The following is a 27,088-nucleotide window of genomic DNA, read 5'->3' on the forward strand; positions in this document are numbered from 1 at the left end:
CACACACCTGTCTCACTTGGAGCACTTACTAGTACTCCAAAACATGCTTACCTTTCACCGACATAGACACATTGTCAAAGTCGTGGTGGTCTGGTTCATTCCACGTTTCAAAATTCCATTTAGCAACATGCTCCAATCCATACCTATCTGTAGGAGAGGCCTCATTTACTAGTGAGCTGCATACTCAGACAATCCTATCAATTAGTCACTGATCCAGACAATCCTATCAATTAGGGCTGCAGGTAAGGTTCAGCACCCAAAGCTAGAACAGGATATAAATATTACCTGTATTTAATAATAAGGGAAATGTGATTTTGGTAGTTTCAAAATTATCTCTCATTTTTTATTAAATGCAGCAATATTTGAAAAATATGAAAGGTGAGAGGGAGGTGATGTGAATTACAGCCTTGTGGTTAGGAAACTCACCCAGCCTTAATTCAGGTTGAGGCTTCTGTCTCATTAGAGATATTTGAAGCTCGCATGTGGGAAGTAATCAGGTTATCATGTCTTATTGCAAGCTGGTGATTTACAACCACAACAACATAACAAAGTTAAAAGTCAGTCCTCAGAGGCATGCCAAATGTGCTATGCAGGACACACTACTCACTCAGGATGTTGGTCACGGATCAGCAAAAAATGGGGCTATTATCCCATTGTCTGTTCTGGCATGGGATTTTTCCTGTTCTGAGCTGAAATCCAGGGTCTTGCAATTGATCACAATGCACAGAAATTTTTTCAGGTAGTTAGAAGGGATTAGAACAGGATAAATATCAGGGCTTTTTTCTTCTATTTTTTTTTCTTCCTTTTTGGTGTTTGTTTTTTTATTTTTTGCAACTTACCTATGTATCTGCTGGCCAGAAGTGTAATTAAGTTTCTCCATCTTACTACCTGTTCTTTATCTTCAAAATCAGAAAAAGAGCCTGATGGATTCCCCATCAATTCAAATCCTAAAAATGACACAAAAGATCAGTCTGCTTTTTTTGTGAATGCTATGTCCCTTGATTAATGAAGGGGTTATTGCGTTACCTGAAACAAACTTGTTAATGAAGAGGCACCATTAAATGGGCTTTCTTTCCTGTTACTACATGTCCCCACCAGGAATATTTCAGATTTGAGGTTGCTCATGCTTGTTCCTCGTCAATTATAGTAATCAATACTAACACTTAACATCATAAACTAAAGGCTCAGAGGAAACTTCAAACAGTGTATTTTTGCAGAAATTCAAGGGAAGCTATGCCATGAGTATCTGCTTCTCTGATGCTTTTAGGTACATGTTAACCGGTAGTAAGCTTTCTCTTCTTCAAGAGACCTCATTTCCCAATTCATACATCTCAAACTGCTGTTGAAAGCAATGTAAAACTATTTGTGATTTTTCTTAATTGCCATAACAGTGTTTTGCTCACACTGTTTACATGAGGTAAAGGCAATTAGGAAAAAATCGAATTTTTACCAAAATCAACTTTGGCAAACCTCTCTAACAACTTTCTGATGACTGCAAAATATGGGCAAACAGATGTAGCAAGTTGTGGAGGCAGGGAGCTGCCCTTACCTGGAATTAACTTATTTTCCCACAGACGATCCATAAGGTTATCCAAGGCAGTAAAATTGTAGTGAAGTTTCCCATTCATCACGCTGAAGAATACAGGTAATAAAAAGTACAAATGTAAATATTATACCAAAGGTGGCACTTGGTTGCAGATAATGGGTCAAATGGCTGCCTTCTTTTGGCTCTCAAAATTTACATGTAACTTGGGTTCTTGGAACTGCACACAAACTTCCTTCCTCTAAAGTAACAGGTGTTCACCATAAGCAAGTCATGTTTCCTGTCCAATTCATGCCCTCTTCCTATTTCAGCAGCAGCAAGCGAAGCAATATAATGAGCTTGCTTGCTGAATTTTTACTTTTTAACAGAATATTAAGATTTCTAACCCTTTGCTGAAGTGAAATTTACCTCGACCTTTTTTGGCTAAGCTGTTTTCTGCAGTTTCCATTTGATTACCTACTGCTAGGCCAGCTGGTTTCCACCTTGTCTCATATGCAGTCTTTCTTAATGTTCTCTTAATTTGCAATATATAATATAGCTTTCTTAGTAGCACTTCTTATGGGTTTAGGTCCAGATGAGAAATAACTTTGTACCTTTCAAAGAATGCTGAATTTATGCACACAATGTCTGTAATTTTTACTCTGTTGTTATCATTGCTTACTACTTCTCCTGAACTCCCAGGATCTCAGGCTGCAATCCTTTTACTGAGCTTTGAACACAGGTGTTCAAAGATTTAGGAGTAGTTCCATGATGCATCCCTATTTGTCAGTGAATCTTGCCAGAGCACAGGTAGCAAAATCTGGACGTGGAGTTCTTTTACCCAGGGAATGAAAACTGGTATGTGCAACTTATCTATGATAAATTTGAAGATATGCTTTAAATTCCCGAAAGGCTTTTCTTGTCCAGTATCCAGTGAAAACAAATATAACTTATATGTGGATCAGTGTATGATTTCCCGTAACTTCTGAACATGTGGCTTGATTTAACTGAAATCTGACAGGGCAGGAGAAGTTTTTCCAGTATGAAGTGTCAAACAGGAATTAAAAATGAATGTCTGTTGACAATATTCTGGCAGCGTGACCTACTGCCACCTGGCCCAAGGCACAGCCTCGGCCTGGTGCCCAAATTCTGACCTCAATATGCCCTGAGCAAAAGGCTTTGTAAGCACCCTTAAGGTCAGTTCAGCCCAGGTCATATAGGAGAGCTGATCAAGGTCTTGCCAGCACCTCTCAAACCTGATTTCTCCAGCCTTGCCAGAAAACTACACCTGATTGCTCTGGTACAGTGCAGCCTGAGCTTTGCCTCAGCTGTCTTGCCCACTCTTTCCTAGGCACCTTGCCTCTGCTTGGGTGGAATGCCGTACAAGTGAACTGCAGGTGCAATGTCCAAGGTATGATGGAGCATTCCTGTAAGTGATCAATGGTAGTAAGACATGCTAGGCACACCAGATAAAAAGTGAGAATGCGGCAGTCAGCTGATCTCTTAAATCAGTGCTAGGCTCTGTGCTGAGATTCACAACCTGTTTCTTTCCGTGCCTTCCCATGTGTTTCTGAGCCTCTTAGGCTGAGGTGCTTCCTCTGTGCTTTCTTGCCAAGGGAAGGTTTCAGTGAAGAACCTGTAATAGCAATCCCAAAGTTCTCAGAGAACGATGAAGAGCTGACAGAATTGCTTAGTGAATAAAGAAAGGAACTGTGCCACCTGAAGAGGACAAATTGGCACCAGCATCTCTGACTATGATCTAGAAGAGGAAAACAGGTCAGGGAAAAGAAATGTAATGCAAGCCATATCCACTGTACCAGCTCCACCTGTGATGTAACCAAGCACAGAGTCTTAGCCCTGGTATGGTCACACTCTTTTCCCAAAGACCTGAAGCTGGCTTTTCTTTTTCAAAGTATGTCCTACCACCATGACAGAAATTGTCATGTCTGCAGCCACTGATGGGCTTGCAGTTCCTGCCAGAGCCAAGTGGTGCAGCTGTGAAAGAAGCAAATAGCAGAAAGATACTTATTTACTTTGGTATCCATAAGAGCATTTTAGAAGTTACTGTTGAACTAGATGATGGCAATTTGGAACTGGGGGGGTGGTTTTAGCTTAGACAGAGGTTAAAAAAAAGTCTGACAGTACTATTCCAAAGTTCAAAGACAAATATTTTGCTGCAAAAGGTAGCTCTGCTCCCTCAGATGCATTAACTATTTCCAGTTGTACCCTGTGTTCTACTGAAATATTTGCTTACATGCCCACTTACAGTCAGTGAGCATAAGAATGATTAACTCTACTGTCTTGTAAACACTTTATAATGTCATTTAGATAACAGTAAATAGTGTCTTCCTGACTCCAGTCTAAGGTCTACGCAGTACTATGTGAAAACTTACGGGGTAAATAAGGCCTTCTGTCTGATGCATGTACACTTACGATCCCAGCACATCTACATTTTTCCTTCTGTATCAATTAAGTAGCATTTAAAACAGAATGCCATTGCTAGCCATGACTGAAGTGACAGTACATGAGGTCCTGCATTATGTGTGTAGAGGGACTTATGTCCTCTGGCTGATGTGTCATTTTCTGAGAATCTTTCCTTGCTTGCAAATAGATTAGGGAACATGGTCCCATTAATAATTACTTGACTGATAGGATTGCCGTTTTCTCAGATCTTGATCTTATCCCTAGCCATACTACTTTTCTGATGTAAAATTGGTGCTTTTTTATAACCTATACAGGTACACTACATTTTGGGTTGCATGGTTGCATGCCATGTGGTGTCTGGAAGCTATGTTGACTGCCGCACATGATGCACAGCAGGAACTTCATAAGCTTGTGTTATTTACAAACGTCCTGGCACCAATGCCCTTATAAGCCCCAGGCCTGAGGCTGCTATAGTCCAGAGACTGCTGCCTGCTGGTGAGATGTCCTTCCAGTCTTTGTCATGGTCTGTTTGATACCCATTTGTATGTGCTGCCTGTTGAGAGCAACAGTCGTGCTGTGAACGTTGAAGAGCAGCGATGAGTACTGACAGGAATCTGCTGGCTGTCACAAAATCTTGTTGCTCTCTTCCTCAGAAAGGCTTGCTTTGTGGGCCATCCTTTGCTGAGTCAAAGGTTACAGGCCCATGTTAACAGCTTTCCACTGCCCCAATTTACTGGAGTAAGGTTCTTCCAGTACGGTAGGAAATTATTTTCAGGTGCATAGGCAGCTACAGGATAGCTTCCCAAAGCATTGTAAGACAATCATGTTGTGCTTCTTATCCATGCCACTTTCAGCCTACTCCCATTCACAAACTTAGCTTCTTGGGAGGGCAGGGGTAAGCTAGCTTTGGCTGTCAACACCCTGCATCACAATCAGATCTACTCTAGTTAGCACAGCTGTGGATACTGCCCCTTAGCGTACAGCTACAGCTTTCACCCTGTGCCCAGCATCTGCTGCTTTTCTTCTGTCCTGGGTTGATCCTGTCCAGGGGTGTAGTTGCACACCCTGGAAAGCAAGTGCACACAGACATTGGACCAAGTATCTTATCTACGGAGAGGAGAGCAAGAAAAACACAGGCAGGGAGTGTTTCCATTCCAGGTAATCTTCAGTCAAGTATTGAATCTCTGATAACACATCAAGCTAACATTTTCAAACTTTATTGTAATGTACAAAAAAAATTCCTGGGATAGGAAGCCTTGTGGCTGACCCCTGTCAGAAGGTTACAACCTGTTTAGGGACTCAAAGGTAACAGAGCTTTTCTACTAAAGAGAACATTGTCTGGCCTAGGGAGAGACGCAAACCACATTTTAACACTAAACAAAACTTTTCAGCAGGGTATTGGTTGCCCTCAGACTTCAAAGGTGCACTCCATGAAGGAGCCACCTAAAAAGACCCTGCTCCACAGGAGGCTTCCTGTGTTACAGCCTTAGAGAGAAGTGAAAGTGTGGTTTAAGATACCAGCCTGCTATGGTGTCTGGTGAGATAACGATCATATTACATACTGCTATACATTCGATAGAGATGCTTAGCTGTGTGCCAGACCGTCTTTGTCCAGCCTGGTAATCAGTTTCCTGCAAACATACAATCCCTTGGCCATGGTGCCAGATTGTGGACCAATGGTAACACAGTCAGTTGTTCTGATGAGTGTAAATACGCATGATAATTAAAATTCCCCCTCTCGAGTAAATCAAGAGTAAACAGTTGCTCCAGTAGGTGACTACTATCAGGAGCATCCTTAGATAGTGTCCCAAGGAATTGCCTACCACCTTTCCAGAGTCTGTGATGCCATTTTAGGGATCATAAAACTCCAGAACAGATACAAGTGCCTGTCTAATCTGCAGAGCAGCTCAGTGTCCAAGCCAAGATGCTCCCTTGAAAGATGTAGGAACAAACACTGATAAACTATGCCAGTTCAAACTCTTGCTGCTACTAGGTCCTCCAGAAGGAACTGTCTTCAGAAGTAACTGTTTAATTTCTTTTGCCAGGAAAGCAGGCTGTTGAGGTAACATTGAAGCATGTAAGTTGTGAGCACAGCATCTTCAAGATGAAGGTCAAAAGCTCTGGAAAGCAAATGTCAGCAAGTTTATCTTTTCCAAGACTGCAACTTGCTGCCCTCCAAGTCCCTCTTGCAACAAAAAAGGATCCTACCTCCTTGTTTTTTACTTACTTTTGCAGCTACGAGGAAATGAAGCCAGTTTAAAGTTCAGGCTGTTATGAAGACCTTGTTTGCTCGAAAACCATCAATTGTCTACATAAGCTTCCTGTCCTGCTGAGTATTTTAAAATACTCCAGACCTTAAAAGCAGGTCCTAAGGGACTGTAAGCACTCTGGAAATGACACCTCAGATTATATGAAGGGCAGAATGGCCTTCATTAGCATTCACCTTTCCAGAGGCTGCCTTCGCAGCAGTTATTGCTGCAGGTTTCCTCAATGTCAACCAAAAAAGCCCTTCTAGATTGGTATTTCAGGTTTAAGCACAAGATCATTAATGAATAACTACGAAATCAGACAGCTCCTGCGTTATTAATAACCAACATTTCCCCCTTCTGAATTCGGTGCGAGATGACAATACAGTACTCATTCACACCAGAGCTAATTCTACCATGTTCTTGCTCCACTTGCTCTTGCAAATGGAGATCATTACATGTGTGGTCATTACAGGTACAGTAAATCGTCTCTCTTCCATGAAATTGCCATATCCCAAAATAACCACAATCACTTGACCTTTTGCAGGTTCATGAACACTGATTCTTTCTCCCTGACAGTCCTCAGGCAAAACACAGCCTGTGCTTTTCACACATGATCTGCAGACCAAAAACCTCATTCAGAGGCTTTTTCAAAGTTGCAAGGCCAAAGGCTGCTGCACCCACACTAAGAGCTGGCATATTTTATTGCTTCCGGGTTTATTTATTAGCACGAATAATTGTCCGCTTTTGATTCTCAGCTATATCATTTGTGTAAGTGGGGACTGAAAATCTGCTTGCTTTATAATTATGACACAGCTTCTGCAGAGGCACAATGCCGAAGACTCCAGTCCATGCTGGGCTCAGAATATGCATAATTCACTCACCCTACGGTGTGAATGAGTCAGCCCAGCAATAATGGGAGGATGCATTACAAAACGACAGAGCCAGGCAGCACCCAGCCTTTGCTGATGTCACAGCTTGTCACAGTTAATCCATCCACACAACCAACCAGCATGATACATGCGCAAAAAAGACGAATCTTTGTGGTTTAGGAAGAAACTGGCTTCAAAAATGCAAAATACAGTATCTGTTATTTATTGGACATCACTGTCTCTTCTAAAAGCCAGCCAGGAGGCTGTGCATTGAGCTGAATCTTTTTAAAAATACATAAAAATAGAATTGTCTTTGATTTATACAGCATCATAATTAGCTTCTTTCCGCTTTGAAATTGGCTTTATTTGACCTTTACCTTGCAAAGCAACTCAGAAAATTCTTGTTGTGATCTGGCTAAAACTTACACGCACAGAAGTGCAAGCAAACAATGAATGCTTTCAAGCTGATGCAAACCACGGCCTATGATTTTCTATTTCTTACTCAGCCTGCTTTTGTGAGCACAGCCTCAGTCCTTCTTTCAGCAATGAGCGTGCTGTGTGTGGGGGGAAGAGAGAGAGAGGCAGACAAAGCATCAACAGCTTCCTGTGCCGAGGTGAGTTAGCTTGCTAGGAAAATATTGTTCGACTGTTGTGTCTCTTTACCCCCCACTTCCTCCCCTTTTAAAACAAATTCAAGATGTAAAAAGGGAAACAGGCTATGAAAGCATAGCAATTTAGGCAAAGGCATAAGGTATTTTTGTATCTGGTCTCTTCAGACATGCAAACATCTTCAATCAGATCATCTAGGCATGGATAATTTAGACTGTTGTGAGATCTTGTTGTGATCCCTTGTTGAGATCAGTTGTCTACATTTATTTATGAAGGGAAGTAATCAAATAATGATAAGTTGAATCCAGTAGCAGGAAACGCTTTTTGTCTGATTCTTCACTACCAATTTAAAGGCTCAGTCAGTGACAGAAAGGTAGGCTCAGCCACTATATGTAAGCTGGGCTGCTAGAGGACACCTTTCTTTCTGATTGAGTTTGATGCACGGGAGTAATTTCCTCCTGCATGAGACATGGCTACAAGTAAAATATTCATTGTGGTTTTACGCTGCTCTTGATTACGGAACTCCAAATAATAAAATCTGTAACTAAAGTTTTGGAAAAGGGATAGGGAGACTAAATCCATAATGAAGATTAAAGGGTTACTTTTCAGATGCACAAGGAAGAGGAATGATGACCAAGTGCTAAAACTAGCTTGCTTCAAGGACATAACTCCTTTTGGCACTGCCTGGGAAAGCTGTCACTGAGCTTTTCTTCCCAAGCAGCAGCAGAACTGTTCTCTGTATGCATCCAGCATTCTAATTCAAGCACCCAGCCTAATACTACACCTTCAGTAATGAGTCTCCATGGTACATATTTCACTTACTGGTTTCATTTCACAGTACTGTTACTGTCACTCCTTCATTTTCACATCATTTTCTGTTTATGCTCCTTCTATTCTTTTGCCTGTTAGCTGTATGTGGAAATATAGTCTAAAAGTATGTGAATCCAACTCTAGCACAGGACAGATTATTTACTGTTGTGTAATATCACAATAAGGAGCTGGAATGATTGCCCTCCCTGCTGCCAAATACGCAAAAAGAACCGAATTCAACAATGCTCTACTTAGTCTGCTCTGTACATCTTGCAAGCACTCAGGTTGCTCATAGTTCCACTCAGATGCTGTAACTGGACCTGAAATTTTACATTAATGCAGAGTGTGCTACTTTTATCAGATGTTTAACTTTTTCCAACTTATGGTTCTCAAAATCCGTTTCCACTTGGTGAGATCCGTTATGAGGAGCATGTAATGGGACAACTAACAAACAGCCTAAGAAAAACATAAATACTGAAGGTGTGAAGATTTACAGCTAGACTTCTCAGATTATGTACTTCTCTAATGCCTAAGGTACACATAGCACATGGTGTCAACAAAGTCCAGCTGCTACTGGATCTATTTGCATGGCAGGTGCGTCTTTCTATACCAGTCCTTGCCTGCCCACAGGCAAGTCTATGTCTAACTTGAATATATCACTTATTTGCAAAATGAAAAATGGAAGAGGTCTTCACTAAATGATACTGAGTTATTTTCCTAATTTACTGATGTTTAATAGCTTATGATGGTGAAAAGGCACAATGAATATGTCATCCACTGTCTTGCTTTTAATCTCGCAGAATTTTCGTGACGAGGGTTTCTGAAACTTTAGAACTGAAAAATGAGCGCTGTAACCCAATCTGAAAGAGCAGCTCTTTAAATGGCATCTCAGTGTCAGCTTTTGGCTCTTGAACGTAAAATATATCAAACCCTCTTACAATTGAGGAGGTAAAACTAACCAATTGCATTTACAGACGGTTTTCAGTGAGATGCAAACCTACACACCTCTCCACACTGAGAGCTGGTAATTCTATTCTGAACCTGGTTTTGGCATTACAATTTAGGTTAGCGATGTATTAAATATGGCAGTGATAGCTCTGCCATCACTAAACATGGTCTTTATGTTCATTTATATCCCTTTTTACTTCTTTCTTCCCCCATCCCAAACAACTTCCACTAATATGAAAAATACCTCCCTTTTCAGTATAAAGGTATGTTATATGCTGTGCTTATGAAACCTGAAAATTCACCTCACAATGCAGTAAGAAATCCTCTGTTTCCTTTGCACACAGAAATGGGGTTTGAATATCCAGTTAAGATTACACATGAATGCAAGGAATGGGTGAAGAAGCTTCAGTATTCCTGAGAGACTATCCTTCCTACAGTAAATTTCCCTCTCAGATTTACAGATGTCAGTAGTAACGTTCATCCTAAACCAATCAATAAACAGGCTTTGGTTCCACAGTTCTGGCTGTTTAGGGATGAAACAACAGACAGTTTTGTTTACTTGGCAGACAAGCTCAGACATTTTACACTCAATACAAGCTGAAGGTATGTAAAGTCTTCCTAGACTGATTAGCCAAGACCCCTCCATGATGTACGTTAATATAAATCCTTTTTCAAAGGACACGGGTCCATTAATGACCACAGACAGCTCAACACTGTGGGTAAGGACAGGTCCACACACTGCCTATCCTAATCCCACTTAACATATTTTTTTGTCTAATTGAAGTAAGTACACAAAACCCCTGAAGCTAAGTCAGGACTGCATTTCTGTTTGATCTCCACATAGTGCAACTGGCTCTATTAAAACAAAATAGCAGGGGTGAGTAAGAAGGCAGAGATTACCACCACCTGTAATGTAATGATTTTAAGCTTATCTTCTACCTGTGATTACACTTTACAGGACAAAGATTTTTTCCAGTGCTACTATTTATTTATGTTATCTGACTGTAAACACCATTGGAGTAATACCATTGGACAGACCCAACCCACATCACAACAGAATTTCTAATCTACCCTTGTAGAAAGCTGTGCTCCTGAGGAACTGTGCTACTGTGTGCTGATAAGAAATCTGTTGTGGAACTACTGCAGCGACACTGTGCCTTCGGTAAGTGCTAATCAATTGGTTCTATGTTTGTAGTGGGAAACAGAAGGCGGGATGCAGAGTAAAGGATGGTCTTACTCAGTTTTGAATACATATATTTGCACTGAACTTTGAAGAACTGAGTTTCTCCTGCAGCAGGGACTACAGAAGATATTTTTAAAAGAAAAAAAAAAAAGCTAATCAATAACTTGTCTTTCCCCTCCCATATACACAACATTTTTAGCTGCACTGGGCACTTGCCATAGCTAGAGAAGGAATGTTAGGTGTGGCACACAGGGGCTTTTAAAACAGTGGATGTTTATTTTTAGTGCTCCCATCTTTCCTATTTAAGAGCAACCAAATGCGTGCTTTTTAGGCACATCACCTGGTCACTATGGTATAAAGGTAAATTGTAGGACTAATTGAGGTTTCAGGGCATTTTAAATAATGAAGACATTAGTCTTAAGTCTTTTTTATAATTCACTGAATTTATGAACTTGCACAGAAGAATTTATGAACACCTGCACAGAAGGAAGAACAAGGCTATTACATTTGTACTATGTACTTTTGAAGATTTTGTTATTGATTGTAGTCCAGTAAACAAATACTTTTAACCTACCCTTTATGACTAATTTAGCATTATTTTTTAAGTATATAATTAAGTTAACAGATATGAATTGTATGTAGTAGTGCCATGAATTATTCTGAAATCTTCTGAAATCCTCAAGTAAATGTGTCAACAAAGTCAAATACATTTTATCTCTTTACAGCATTTACTTTATAAACACCCTCAGACAGATTTGCTTTTAACCTTTTGCAGTTCTTAATCCGGTTAATGTTAGGCATCTGTTCATAAGGATAAATAGTAAGTCACACAAAGGAAAATCATATGTAAACTCTCCATTACTGGTCAATGGTCATCTTTTTTTAATGTAGTTTCTATTCTTAAAGATAGGTGTTCCATTGTAGCATGTCTTTCAGTTATTTCGGCCAGTGTTTCTTACATACACACTTGAGCATTTGACATGGAAAGACAATCCTTTTAGAACTTAGTCCTGCTTTGTTAGTGTCGGTGGAACTCAACCAGGAGGCCAGGTGCTGTGCACTCAGAAATTATTTTGGACCGAAGCCTTGATGAATGGTTTCATGCTAAGGAGTGTGAACTAGCATCTCCATAATTAAAGCACTGATGAACCTTCTGCTGTCGGTACTTCTGCACATTGACTAAAGCTTGTTCATCACAAAATGTAGTTTCATCAAAACTAGATTATTTTCACAACTGCTAGAGACAGAATAAGAGACTGCTTCATTTTGTCACTGTTTTTCCCCACATGGAATTGTCCTGTCCAGAGATATTTAGCCTCACTTGAATGGTGCCGTGCCTAGATAGTGCTCACATATCTAAAAATCACAATTTGAAATTTCTTTCTTTTAAAATTTCAGGAAGTGTTATTTTAAGGCTAGCTTGAGGCAAAACAAAGTTAGACCAATTCTATGTCGTAGGGGTCAAGGGATAACCTGAACATCCTTTAATAGTCTTAGGAGCCTGGTATAGGGAAAAGTGCTTTTGGAGAGAAATGCAGAGGTGTCTCTTTCAAAAAAATGTTGTGTGGGGCAAAACCCAATTATTCTGCAAGTTCCAGGATTGCAAATACCTGAAGCTACAGTTTCCAAATATTGGAAACATGTTGTAAGGGATAACAGAGTAGGCAAGCTTACTTTGGTCCTAAAGCAGAAGACATACACATTTTAAGAGGTCATTAGAGAAGATGACTCTTTGTTCTAAGAATTAGGTAGCAAAATGGGTGAAAGGACAAATTCGATAGAATGAGTTTAAGTCACTTTATCTTTAAGAAAGAAATACCTCAGGCCTGAAATTAACAGAAGCAATAAAGCCATCTTCTATTCTGTGGTGCACAAGACCAAAGAGACACTATCTCACTGCCACCAGTGTGCAAGTTTCATTATGGAGATTAATGCACTACTGCTTCCCTTTTATTCTAAGAGCTACCTTGGGAATGGCAAAGGGACAGGAATGCTTGACAAGACTTTGTACAGAAAAGGGTCAAGAAGGAGGATTTTACTAAGACTTAAATGACCTTCTTAAGCTTTTGGGATTAGAATGTCACAACTACTGTCACCAAGTTTGAGTTCTTGGAAACAGCCAGTAGTTTTAAGAATCCATGACTAGTTTAGCATCACACAGGTGAGATGTGTTTCCCTTTCTGTTCTTTCCTCATGCTGTTCTGACTTTTCATTTCCATAATTTTAATGTTTCCTTTTTATTTTTAATGAGCAGCAAACAACTTTTTGCACTGGGAAAAAGACAGTGCTGGAACCTGGCCCCCTGTAGACATGCTTGTGCACTGAACCCCCCTGCAACCTCTCCTGCTGGCAGGGAAGGAGGAGCCATCTTTGTCTATCTGGCAACACAGACAGTTTTTCAGGCCTCACACCTCCCACTCTCAGATTCTTATTGCACCCCTGTTCATGTTCTACCTTGGTTGAGAAACATACACATCCCTTCATCCCTTAGCTTGTAGGCCAACTGAATGCAATTCCTCTGAGTCCTGGCCGTGTGCCCAATCTGTTAATCTACACTGCTTAGTATCCATTAAACATTACCTATCACCTTTGCTGAGAGGAGGAGATGGATGACTATTTGTCATTTGGATAGGTCTGCACCTATCCAAAGAGCTAAGGTAATAGAGAGGGGACTTGGTCATTTATATACTTCACAAAGAATGAACAGAAAGTCAGTTTTTGTCCTGCTGATCTGCCTACATTATACAGTCTTTGGTTTACACAGAAGCAAGAGAGATCTTGTGATCTGAATGTCCTGACGTGTAGGAATGGAACTCTGACCTCCAGCAGTCCCACCCTATGCATTGAGCAGAACAGTACTTATTCCAGCCTGCAAAGTGCACAGATCTCAGGCAAGACTGCAGTTCTGTTCTTACAGTTCGAGTATGTAAAATCAAAAGCTAATGCTATATGAGGACGCATAAACCAGATCAATTCTCGGATGAGAAACAGCTTCAAAGGTCAGAAATGTGCTAGCCTGAACTCAGCATAATTTTTGGATCAGCATTAGTTAATTAATAATCTTATGCATTATTTAAACTCAAATCCTCAGCGAGTGCTGCATATATATCCAAGTTTCAGAGCAGTACAAGTGACAACACACTACCAAGCAGCAAGCTCAAGATTCCGTAACTACCCATTCTTCCCTTGAGGAATATTTAGCTAATAATTATCCTTTATGCAAACAGAGCAATGCCTGACTGAAGACTTTTCATTCACTCCAACACGCAGACACAGAGCTGAACATTCCTGTCAAAAATCTATCCAGGTAAGAGATATGCTTCCCCTCCTACACCTCTGAACTCAGGTTTTGTTTCTTCTTTGCCTGTTTTCAAAGGTGCAAAACTGCCTCTTTTCCATTATTTTGCACAGTGGTGTTGCTTTTAAAGTCTTGTCACTCTTCTGTTCTTCATAAATATTGTAGATACTGTGCAAAGGTTTATAAAACATACAGTTAGCTGCAACTGGTATGGAAGTCATCTTTCCTGCAAACCCTGGTCGTTAGAGTTCAAGACTGGCCATTTGGCTAGTTTTTGTTTGTAACTAAGAAAAGTTGCCTATATGAAGCTTATCTGGTTCTCAAATTATTAAATTATTATTAAAACTGAGCATTTTGTTAGTGATTAAATATGAAAAATTTCCAAAATTCTCCAAAATGTTGTCCTTATTGCATGTAGTAAAATCAAGATACCAGGGAAGACAAGAGCAAAACACATTAGAATGTGTTATCAATTTGTTTTGCTCTACAACAGCTTAATGTGACTAAACAAAGTCCAGCAAAACCACACAGCAGAAAACAGAGCTTAGCGTTTAGCTTTGTGACTCATGACTAAGGTCCTGGAAAGCTGTCTTGAAAGATTTTTTTAAAAAACAGACTTTCACTTGGACCAGGTACCTTTCCAAAAGCAAGAAGTCTGATTTTTATGAATATTCTTTGACCCCAGAGAAAATGTCTTTTTAGTGGTCATGTGCTAGGACTCTCCAGAATAATAACAGCCTTTAACTGCATTCCAATATTTTGACCAGCACGTTCTGGAACCCCTGAACAAAACCAGTCCCCGGAGAACCAGTGAAACTATTTTATCATTTATTTCCAAGGTCTGATCATTCCCAAAGGTGATCTGATGGGCCAGCCTTAACCACAGCTGCTGGCTGACTGTGTGAGTTCTATTATAGCCTGCTCATCACCTCCAGGATTGTTGCATGACAGTGGCTGTCATCTTACTCACTGTGACACTGGACTGAGAATCCTTGGGAAAATATGAATTGAATCTCAGCTGCTGGTGAATGCAGGCATTCTTGAGAAAGAGCCTAACTTGCCTTGGAAATCCTAGATCAATTTATAGCTGGAAGTAGAAGTTCTGGGTTGGAAGTTTTAATTAGAAATACACAAATCTAAAAGATTGCTTGACTCCTTAATATAGCAGTGTTAATCTGTAAAGGACTTAGATTAATGTGTTGACTTTCCTGGTAGAGACCAATGAACTGTAATATTTTTTCCTCTTTCACATTTGGATTAGCTTAACATTGAAACTCAGACTGAAAATGTTTTGAAGCCACAACATTTTGCCTAGATATAGTAAAAAACTAATAGCCCATCAAGTTTCACATGAAGAAAGAACCAGTTCCTGGCTAGGGTTTTTATGCCACCATAAAAGGTCAGAATGCACTGGGACAGAGCTTCTGGGTGCTTTCCTCTGAAAAAAGTCTGGTTTGCAAGCATAACATGCCTCTATGCACCATGAATGAGGCTAACCAGGGATTTTTTTTCAAAACCATGTTAATACTCAAAACCAGAATAGTAATGTAGTTACAGTCATTAGAGAACAAGAGAGGTTTCTTACAGGCAGAAAAGGTTGCTGATATGAAAGATGAGTAACACGAACAGTTTAACTCCAAGTGTTTTAAATCAAATGCTTAGTTAAGCTGATGTCTCTCATGTTTTTCTGTGATTTATGCAACAAAAATATAATGAAACTTCAGAAGATAAATACAAAACCTGCTTTACCCTCATTAGTTTTTAGCTGATTTTTCATCATTTAAACATAGAGAAAACTGCAAGCATCACCTGGCTCAAACTATACAAAGGGCTCTATCCTAACTTACACTTGCAACCACTATTTCAGCAAAAGTGATTTTAGTATATAGTTGTGGTACACTGTCTGACTTCTGTCCCAAATACAGCATTTAAGAGATCTCCTTAGCATAGAAAGGTAGGCTCAAGGCTCACCCTGCCTACCCCCTCTTGGGCTTTCTAGAGATACAGCTTCAGCTTTTCTGGTGGACGAACAGGATGGGGAGACAAAAGGAAGCATCAAAGTTTTTTGGGTTGTGCTGTTTTACAAAGAACAACTCATCAATCCAGAATGGTTATACATGTACCAGCAGAAGCTCCTTGCCAAGGAATCTGCACAAAGAAATCCCACTGAACACGTTGTGATGAATGTTTCCTCCCCTGCAGAGAGAATTTGTCAGGTCAGTGGCACGGTAAAAAGACAGGCAGAAAGGTGGGACTAAGGCCAGTTGGAAAGTCAGCAGCTTGTTTGGCTTGAGTAATTCTTTGCTTTGTTTCTCTTTTTCACAAGATAAACTGAGTCACTGCATTTAATCTGAAAGAATGAGTCGTTCAGACAGTGTTTCTGCTTAAGCAGGGGAAAAAAAGAAAAATGAAGCTTTTCGCTTCTGCTCATATGGTCATGGGCAACCTGAAAAAACTTAACTGTGAAGATCCCAAACACCAAAATACAATTAAAAATAACCAAGTCCACTTTTTGTCGTAATGATATGGATTATACATACCTATATGAATGTGCACACAAGTAACTTTCACTTGTGTTGAACAGTTGAGAATGTTCCAATACCAAAGTCCAGTGCAGTGGATAGACATGTCCTATGCTATACGCTGCTTCACCTGTGCATCCCTGCTAAGAAAGCTCTTTCAGCAAGTGACGGGAAGCCTTCACATCAATAAAATGTAAACGTTATGTTCTGTGAAGCTCTGGGGAGTGAGGGGGAGCCTGAAATAGAGGTTGTCCCTTTTTTTATAAACCACTTAGTATGGGCTGAGCTGAAAATGATCCAGTTCAGAAAACCAGTAGAGGAATCTATTTACTGACACCCCTAGGGCTTCTGAATATTCCTCGAATACTACCAGCATGGAAGGATGGTATTGTATCTCAGTGCCAGAATGAGAAGGCTGGAGTCATCTCATGTGCACAAGGGTAGATAGATCTGCTCTCCAGCCTCCTATCTTTGGAGATGGCAAGAGCTTTGGAAGCTCCCATCTCTCTGCTAAGCTGCACAAATGTGCGTGGCATAGCACCCAGCCATGGCAGAATCTAATTTTCTTCAGGTGAGGCAACTCAGTTATTACTGAGCTACAGGCATCACAGCCTGAGAATTCTTGGGTTACACAGCTGAAAAGCGTTTTGCTGGCATCAACATCCCCTCCATTATTTCATGTGGCTTTACTATGTTCTAAAAGTAACATTTAAACTCTAAACATTAAACATTAACAGTTTTTGGAAACCAATAACATCTCATTTCAGAGCTGAGTGTTTTACAGCTAGCATGTTCATTTGACATGGATTCTGAAAATACATTTAGCAGAATAAATTGTTATTTACAGAAAGGAAACTCTTATTTTCAAGAGGAAGAAGAACTGAAGAAAATACCTCCTATCAGCATTTGGCTGTGTTTTAGCTTGAATGTATTTATTCCACCAGGAAGGTTTTTTTGACCTTTGTCTAAAATGCTTCAAAACTTCTGAAAAGATATATGCCACATCATGTCAGCTTTTTTTTGTGGTTGTTGTTGTTGGCTTTTACAAAAAGCTACTGTTCCAATTATCCAGTAAGGCAGTACAGCTGGGATATATTACTAAATTATAATTTGTACATAAGATCTCTTAACAGATTTCCAGAGAAATTATATTCCAATAATCCTATGTATTAAAGACTTATCATCCCTCAGGAAGCTGCAAAAACAATGCATATGTGTGAATTTTAATGGAGGGTTTTTTTGCAAATACAAATTACTTGCAAGTAAATTGTGTGAGTATAGAGAGAGGCAGACAGCAACTGTACAATTAAATATATTGGCCTAGTGTACAGAAGCCGATGCAATCTTTTTTATGTAGCCTATCAAAATCAGTCACTGGATATGGAACTGCCCACTAGCTTTTAAGTATTTAGAACAAGGACACCGTATTTATTTCTTGGCTGTCTGAATTCACTTGGCTGTAAGAAGTGGGTGGCATTTGAACAGAACTTGCTGTCCTCATGCACAAGCCTCTCATTCTTCAAGCTAATTTAGGTAAGACAGGAAGTGTTGGATTTTTGCATCTTAAAAATGAGTTTATTACAGCTGCTAGCATTCTGTGTTGGTAAACTTTAATCATATGCTCTTAAGTAATTCTCTTGGTGTTGCAACTTCTTTTATCTTTTCTCTCACCTCTGCATTCTAACAAAGACTAGGTCCAACCAATTTCCTGTCCTAGCGGATCTTGCCTAGCATAACCATGCAGTACGTTAGAGTCTAAAATAATTTTGGCATTACTGATAAAAAAAAGCCATCAATCTTTCTAAATAATTACATTAAATTGTAATTAGTTTTCCCTTACGATGGAAATAAACTTTACTTACAAACATAAAGAAACTTATACAGAGGGAGCTAAAATCTATTTAGACTACTATGCAGGTCATTTTCAACTGATTGTCCACACATGTCTAATATGAATTTCTTTTCTGCCTTCTACCAAATTGTGAATTACATACCTGTAACACTTAAACATCCTGTTTCAAGTTGTGTTTGAACTTTGCATGGCCTTAGAAATCACATTGTGTCATTTAAAATAATACCTGGGAACTTGTTTAAGACTTTTGTACAAACTACAGACACGTATCTTCTCATTGTTTCCAATTTCCTGGCAAAAGGTATTTGTTAAAACCTTGAAAAAAATTTCCAAGCAGGATAGCCACTCTCTATTTGAAGTCCTACAATAGAAAGTTCACAGGCTGTTCATTTGCTTATCAGTTATTCTTCCAGTTGGACCCATACACCCATTTTTTTCCCCAGCTTGTAATTCTACATTTTAACTAGGTGTCACCAAAGATTAACAAATCAAAATACTCTAATACTCTTCTTTACAAAAAAAAAACCTTACAGAGAGAATAATGACTTCTGTCACTAGAGTCTAAACTCAATATTAACTGTTAAAATAATTAAGATATATCAACAGAATACTGTGCCAGTGAGTGTACTTGAAGTTTTAGGAAACTGATGGGTATGGCTTCTGTCTCTAGATACTGAAAGAGGAAAGAAACAGCTTTTACTTTTAAGTGAAGACAACTTTGACATTATATTGCAATGTCACACCTGGCATCAAAATGCTTTGTTGATCTTGGCTGTTTATGGCACTGGGAGAAGTTGGGCTTGAGAAGCTCTTCTTTCCTAGAGATTCTGCATACTGTTGTACGAGCACATACTCTCTTCTTCTAGGTCAATATGAGCCATTCCTTACCTCCCTTATCTTCTACTTATATACAGGCATCCACTCTTGGAAATCTCTTCTTTCTTTCCACCGCAAATCAGAACACAAGATTTGCCAGTTGGCATAGTCTGTTTGACATTTTCCACCCTTCTGTTCATATTTTTATTTTTAAACTGTTTAAGGTAGGGCACTTGCATGCTATACTACTTTGCCTCCCAGTCATGTCCCCACCTACCCCCAAAGGATTTATGAATGCATTAAACTAAATGTCAACTTAATTCGACAATTGAGAAAAAATGCAGAGATTGAATTTGGTGAAAACAGTTGTGTTAACAGAGGCAAGAGACACTAAAAGCACCTCTGTCTGGAGAATACAAATTTTCCCAGTCTTTATGTATCAGAAAACTGACATGCATGAAAACCATAGAAAACACAGCTGTGTTTGTTCTGCTGCCCACCATTATTTCTTGTATCTTATTCGCTGAAGAACAAAACTAGGGTAACTATTGTTTCAAACCTGAAAATACTAACATGTAGCACTGTTTTGAGATGGTAACAAATTCCATCATGGTGCATGGTCCATACGTTGCCAAAGTGGTATTTGTGAGATGTTTATTAATTAATGAAAGCTGCACATCAAAACAATCTACAATTCAACAGGTTCGTGTTATGTAGCAGCTTCTAAGAGTCCACCAATGGTTTGTGTACAAATTTTTGCATAAGACTAAATTGTTGCTCTCCAGAAAACTGTGCTTTACAGATTCTACTAGCAAAATTTTTCTCCTGTGCATTTGGGACACCTGCAGTGACAGATCACTATACTACATGCGAGTTCCACATCAGTGACTACAAGATGCACTATTAGAAAGACCATAGCCTACCTGACTAGTATACATGTATTTCACACCATCATGGGCTGCCTCTGATCAGAGAGACCTCTGTGGTGGAGCATGTGGAAGAGCTGATGGAAATACATGTTGTACAAAGAAACGACCAATTTAACTCCATTCTTCCTTAGTAAAATGAACTGGATTCAATCAAATGTACTCTTAAATGTCTGTAAGAAAGAGCTCAACCTACAGATTTATTTCTTAGTGTTATGTGTCACTGGAGCCCTGTGGTGGTGTTATGGTTGGGACCATGCCTCCTTAAAAGCACAATCAGGTGACAAACTTCTAGTGTTAAGCATTTGTGCTAAGAAAAACTTCATGAACTGCAGCTTAACAGCCAATTTCTTCATATTGCAGGAACACATACATGAAGTAAACACTACGATGATGGAAAGACCACTTGAAGCGACCAGGATGGAAAACAGCACCTCTTCCTGCTTTCTTATGGAAAGAAAGACTCGTGTCAAGATTAATAGGAAAGAAATCATGCTAGCTAAGCTGAGGAAGAGCTGCTCCTGCACCCCAAAGAAGCTCAAGAACTTTGTCATGGACTTCCTTCCTGTTTTACGATGGCTTCCCAAGTACCAGTGTAAAGAGTACATTTGGGGGGATGTTATGTCTGGGTTAGTAATTGGGATCATTTTGGTGCCTCAAGCAATCGCATACTCACTGCTGGCAGGTCTGAAGCCCATTTATAGTCTTTACACATCATTCTTTGCCAACATCATCTATTTCTTAATGGGCACATCCCGTCATGTCTCAGTTGGCATTTTCAGCTTGATAAGCTTAATGGTAGGACAAGTTGTGGACCGAGAACTTCTCTTGGCTGGGTTTGACTTGAATGATGATGCCCCACCAGCCTTGGGTGATGGCTCTCTACAGAATGACAGTCAGTCCAACACAACTGCCTTCAACCTTACAATTGCAGGGATGAATGCTGAGTGTGGGAAAGAATGCTATGCTATTGGCGTTGCAACAGCCTTGACATTTGTGGCCGGAGTGTATCAGGTAAGTGGTTGCTGACATCCAGAGGCAAGGTATGAAGTTCCTAAAGCTTCTTTGCATGACCTAAGCTTTGGTTTGACTCGGTTTCAATGAGAGATACAGCATCAGTTCACTTGAATGGCTTTGGACTGTTTTCTCCAGGAAGCCTAACTGCAGGCAACTCAGAGGAAGCATGAGGTCGGCAGTTTTCTTAGCTAGAGGCATGTACAGGTAAAACAAGAATTCTGCAAGACCATTAACATTGCTGTGATACTCTACTGCCTCTTGGCCTTGCTGCTTTCAGGGGACCATGAATCCAATACAGATCTTACCATGAGGGAAATGCCCAGGTAGCTGTGTACTTGAACAATGAAGAAATAATTCACAGGATCACAGAGGGTAGGGGTTGGAAGGGACCTCCGGAGATCATCTCATCCAACCCCCCTACACAGCTACAGCAGGGGGCACAGGACCACGTCCAGGCGGGTTTTGAATGTCTCCAGGAAAGGAGACTCCACAACCTCCCTGGGCAGCCTGTGCCACTGCTCTGTCACCCTCACAGGAAACAATTTTTTTCTCACATTTAAGCAGAACTTCCCATATTCCAAGTTGTGCCCATTGCCCCTTGGCCTGTCATTGGGCACTAATGAAAAGAGTCTTGTCACATCCTCTTGACACCCACCGTTCAAATATTTATAAGTATTGATAAGATCCCCCCTCAGTCTTCTCCAAACTAAACAAACCCAGGTCTCTCAGCCTCTCCTCATCAGAGAGATGCTCCAGTCCACTGATGATCTTTGTAGCTCTCCACTAGACTCTCTCCAGTAGTTCCCTGTCATTCTTAAACTGGGGAGCCCAGAACTGGACACAGTACTCCAGATGTGACCTCACTAGGGCAGAGTAGAGGGGGAGGATAACCTCCCTTGACCTGTTGGCCATACTCCTTTAATGCATCCCAGGCTACTGTTGGCCTTCTTGGCTCATGGTCAACTTGTTGTCCACCAGCACTCCCAGATCCTTCTCAACAGAGCTGCTTTCCAGCATGTCAGCCCCCAGCCTGTCCTGGTGCATGGGGTTGTTCCTACCCAGGTGCAGGACCTTGCACTTGCTTTTGTTGAATTTCATCACGTTCCCCTCAGCCCAGCTCTCCAGCCTGTCCACGTCTTCCTGAATCGCAGCACAGCCTTCTGGTGTATCAGCCACTCCCCCATTTTGTATCATCGGCGAACTTGCTGAGGGTGCACTCTGTCCCTTCACCCAGGTCATTGATGAATATATTGAACAGGACTGGATCCAGTACAGATCCCCGTATTCTGTTAATTCTACTCAGAACAGTTCAGTATACAGCTCGGAATAGAAGTAGAATAGTTCAGAATGCGCTGCTCGGTGTTTTGCTAGAGGGTACTATGTTCTACCAAACTGCTGTTCAAAGATAATTCAGAAACAGAAAGGAAAAGAGGGGAAACAGATCAACTGAGCTACTTTTTAGACAACGGCCGTGCTGGACTCTTTGAAACTTACCAATATGCTGCCCATCACAAGGATATCAAGAGAACACAGAAGGAAGCACAATGAACATACTTACCTATTAATTGTGTGTGTGTGTGTACATATATATACATTTATTATATATATAAAGAAAGCACTAGCTATCTTCCTCTTAACTAAGAGATTTCAGGTCCCATTTATGAATAACAAAATGCCCTTGTGAAGCTATATTTTCCAAAGCCATCAATGGAAGGAGAAGCAACTAGTTAAAGACAGTATCCTGGGATCTGCGAAAGTTTATGTGCTCTTCTGCCACTTCTGATCTTAGGCATGCCACAAAGACTGTCTGTGCTCCACTTTCCCTTCTGTTCAGAGGGCTAAAATTAAAAGCTGTTTAATATAACAGTGCCACTATAGTAGGGATCTTAGCTGTTGCCATTCGAGTTCTGTTTACAAAGCAATAGCCTTAAGTTTTAACTCTATTCACTTTAAGACAGAAAAAAAGAAAATGGGCTTTGGTATAACAGAAGCAGTTTTCGATCCACTGCTCTTTTGCATGGGAAGTAAAATTCAGACAAGCCACTTCAGTGGAGTCACTTCAGACCAATATTTGATTGGCCTGTCTCAAACTCCTCATTCACGTCTTGGGTTTGTACTAACCCACACTGTAAAAGGAATCATATGTTTTAAAGCAGACTGGAAATATCAAAGGATAATTCCTATTTTAAGATTCAAATAGTCAAATGCTATCTGCCTCCACCTAGTTCTCTCCCATCTGTACTTAATCATTTGCACCACCATTTAAGGCTCATCTTTTTTTTTTTTTTTTTTTGTGTCTCCTCAGGTTCTAATGGGAATTTTTCGTCTGGGTTTCGTATCTATGTACCTATCTGAGTCTGTACTAGATGGCTTTGCAACTGGTGCTTCCTTAACAATTTTAACAGCTCAAGTGAAGTATCTGATTGGGATAAAAATCCCACGTAGTCAAGGGCATGGGATGCTTGTTATTACCTGGATTAATATTTTCCGGAACATTTCTCAGGCTAACCTTTGTGATGTCATCACAAGTGCCATTTGTGTCGTGGTGCTGGTCACTGCTAAGGAACTGGGAGATCGGTATAAGCATAAGCTGAAATTTCCTTTTCCTACAGAGCTTGTAGTTATTGTTGTGGCAACACTGGTGTCACACTATGGGAAGTTAAATGAAGTGTATGCATCCAGTGTTTCTGGAGCTATTCCAACAGGATTTATTCCCCCCAAGGTACCACATTTCAACTTAATGCTCCAAGTCGCTGTAGATGCTTTGCCTCTTGCCATAGTCAGCTTTGTCTTCACTGTATCCCTTTCTGAGATGTGTGCAAAGAAATATGCTTACACCATCCAAGCCAATCAGGAAATGTTTGCTGTGGGGTTCTGCAACATCATTCCTTCTTTCTTCCACTCTTTTGCAACCAGTGCAGCTCTGGCAAAAACACTCGTCAAAACATCTACAGGCTGCCAGACTCAAGTCTCTGGAGTAATTAGTGCAATGGTGGTTCTGCTGGTGCTGCTTTTCTTGGCACCTCTCTTCTACTCCTTGCAGAAGTGTGTTTTGGCTTGTATCATCATTGTCAGCCTCCGAGGAGCCCTGAGGAAGTTCCGAGATGTGCCAGCACGGTACCATGTGAATAAGGTGGACACGCTTGTTTGGGTTGTTACCATGTCTGCCTCTGCCTTAATCAGCACAGAGATAGGGCTATTGGTTGGCATTGTTTTCTCCATGTTATGCATCATTGTTCGGACACAGCGGCCACGGACAGCCCTGCTTGGTCAGATCCAAGACACCAGCTTTTATGAGGATGACTTAGAATATGAAAATCTCTCTTTGGTTCCAAGGGTCAAAATATTCCGTTTTGAGGCCCCACTTTACTATGCAAATAGAAACTACTTCCTAAAGTCTCTGTACAGATTGACTAACTTAGATCCTAACCTAGAAGCTGCTAGAAGGAAGAAATATGAGAAGAAGGAAAAGCAGCATCTGAAAAAGAGGGATCACACAACTAATGGACTGGGCATCAGAGAAACCACTCTGCAACTAGTTCCTAAGCAAATTGATTTCCAAGCCCTTGTTGTAGATTGCTCTTCCATCTCATTTTTGGACACCACTGGAGTTAATACTCTAAAGGAAATCCTTAAAGACTACAAGGACTTAAACATTTCTGTCCTCCTGGCTTGCTGCAATCCCTCAGTGATAGACTCTCTGAAAAGAGGAGGTTACTTTGGGAAAGATTTTGGAAATATGCAGGAAATGTTGTTCTACAGCATACATAATGCTGTGCAGTTTGCAAAAGACCAAAAGCTTCCAGCAGATTGCTCGGTTTAATCCTGTGTCTTCCTTGATGATTCACTGAAGTGACATGCAGGGGGGGCAGTTTGCAATAATTAAATTGTCAGACACACTGTTGGCTGTGTACAGCAATGGACCTACAAGTCATTCTCCCATGAAGAGCTCTGCTGTTTGTCAGATGCCACATAGAAGAGCAACTGGGGATGAAGTCCAGGACCAGGATAAAACAAGTTGGATTATTACCTGCATCTTCACTTTAAAATGCAGGTGATATGCAAAAGGGTAGTTTGGGATTGAATTCCCCCTTGTGCCATGATCATGTGTGACCCAACATATACATCACGAGACTCTTGTGCTGGAAGGTCTGTCCTGTGTCAGATGACCCTGCCAACGGCTTAATGGCTGGTTTGTGTTAACAGGGCTAAGCCATCACCATGAAAATGCAATCAATCTAGCATCTTGGTCACATAATGATTTAAACTGTGGCTTGCAAGCCCTGCTCCTTCCATCATTCTAGGTTTGCATACAAATCATATATTCCCCTGTCTGCATACAAATAAAATGTATAAAATATTGTAGAATGTAGCATGTCTCTCCACCTTGGTTACATAGCCTTAATGACACAACCTGCCACAGGAGAAGAAACAGGTCCATCACAGGTTCCTCTCAAAACCATCATTTCCGAAAATTACTGCTAGAGTCACCTGTGTTATTGGCTTCAAACTGTGGCAATTAGTTACTGAAGGTTGTGATATGATGCTGGAAGAAATATGACTCCAACGCATAATTTTGTAACTAGTAAGAGGATAAACAGGATTAAGAAAAATTAATGGCTTTAACCAGCAGTGACACAGATATCTGGGTAGTTTTACTACCCCGTGGTGGGCAGATGCAATTCCAATTCAGGGACACATAAGGACCATCAAACATAAAACCTCAGAACTGTGAAGCAGCACAGCATATTCTTCCTACAGCTGTCTGCCTGGGTGCAAAGAGAAACAGGAGAAGAGGGTAGGGTGGGAAGGCAAATGTGTGATCTGCCTAGAGGGGGAGTGACGGGTCAGTCAGAACTGCCTGGCTGGTCTTCTCTGATGCAATGCTAATGAAACTTTACAGTAGCATACCCAGGCCAAGTAAAGGGACCACAGCTTTGTGAGCTATATATCCCCATATGCTGGAAAAATTCCACCACTGTTCATACATACTGCAGACATTTTGGGGTATTTTTTTCTCCTGTTATATTATTCTTTGATTTGAGGTCCACTAAACCATATTCTCCAGGCCTGGGTTACTTTCTGTAATAATCTGCGTTAACTGCTGCTCATTCTGCTTTGCGTCAGACAACACCCACAGAGACAGTTGTGTTGTTATATATGCATGTTCTTTACAAATAAGCACAGATTTAAATTTTGATTGTAACACATTCAGTACTCAGTGTTCTGGCCCATGGAATTGGCAGAATATCATCTTTCATACTCAAGCTTATAATTACCTGCACAAAAGGTAGGACAGCTGCCTTATCTTTCTCTCCTTGTTCATGGCTGTTTCACACACAGCACCAAGCACGGAAGGAAATTCTATCACAGCTGTGCCTCTTACAATTAGCAGACTCTGGAAATACGTTCCATGTATGCAGAAGCCATTTCTCTGCTGTGCCATTTCAAAAAAAAAAAAATCAGATCAACACATTATATGACTTGCCTATTTCAACTTTTCAGGTCATTGAATGAAAGAACACTCAAACTGAGGTTCTCCAGTTACCCCAGAGCCTGTCTGGCTCTCAAGAACAAATATTTTTTTAAAGGAAAAGCAGTGCATTCCCAAAAGACAAAATAATAAATGTCTTCACAGGGATTGAGAGTAGCACAATATTAGGTAAGTAATATAACACTGACATTTTCATGCACTAATTTCAAAAAAGCGTATCAGCTGCACACTCTTAGTACTGTCAGAGCAGTAAAACCAGACAGAAATGTCTGTCAAGAGATTAAAGGATTGACCATTGCCAGCATTCTCCTGCAAAAAAAAATTTAATTACAATATTCTTTAAATTGCTGATTTGGTATGACTAGCTTCTTTCTGTCATAAAAGCAAATGGGCAGAGCCCAAGGATAAAGTATTGCTTTTTGTCTGCTTTTGTTTGTAACCATTCTTTGATCAGGGAATATCTCTTTTAAGGTCCCACCATGGCTTACCATGAGGAAGTGGGTTTACAGGAGTTACTGCCAGACAATATCAATATAGACACTCTTAGGC

General features: G+C 40.4%; 2 protein-coding genes across 5 annotated transcripts in view; one reads left to right on the forward strand and one right to left on the reverse strand.

Moving 5' to 3' along the window:
- Positions 1-27,088, reverse strand: part of IDUA (alpha-L-iduronidase) — a 47,422-nt gene that overhangs the window by 13,387 nt on the left and 6,947 nt on the right. For 3 of the 4 annotated variants that reach the window (XR_012658121.1, XM_075079864.1, XM_075079863.1), the window contains exons 3-5: positions 1,550-1,632; positions 840-947; positions 52-147 (exon numbers count right to left, since the gene is read on the reverse strand). Coding sequence is in view for 3 of the 4 variants with exons in the window: in XM_075079864.1 (XP_074935965.1) it covers positions 52-147; positions 840-947; positions 1,550-1,632 (287 nt within the window). In the remaining variant the exon portion in view is untranslated. Of the gene's footprint in view, positions 1-51; positions 148-839; positions 948-1,549; positions 1,633-26,324; positions 26,483-27,088 lie in introns of all 4 variants that reach the window. The other variant, XM_075079865.1, reaches the window with a different exon arrangement.
- On the forward strand, positions 11,523-26,348 carry SLC26A1 (solute carrier family 26 member 1). Its single transcript, XM_075079862.1, has 3 exons — positions 11,523-13,921; positions 20,392-21,042; positions 23,351-26,348. Exons 1-3 carry the CDS (start codon positions 13,832-13,834, stop codon positions 24,866-24,868), a joined length of 2,259 nt encoding a protein of 752 aa, XP_074935963.1. The 5' UTR covers positions 11,523-13,831; the 3' UTR covers positions 24,869-26,348.

This window comes from Phalacrocorax aristotelis, chromosome Z (genome assembly GCF_949628215.1).
Source record: "Phalacrocorax aristotelis chromosome Z, bGulAri2.1, whole genome shotgun sequence".
Lineage (NCBI taxonomy): Eukaryota > Metazoa > Chordata > Aves > Suliformes > Phalacrocoracidae > Phalacrocorax > Phalacrocorax aristotelis.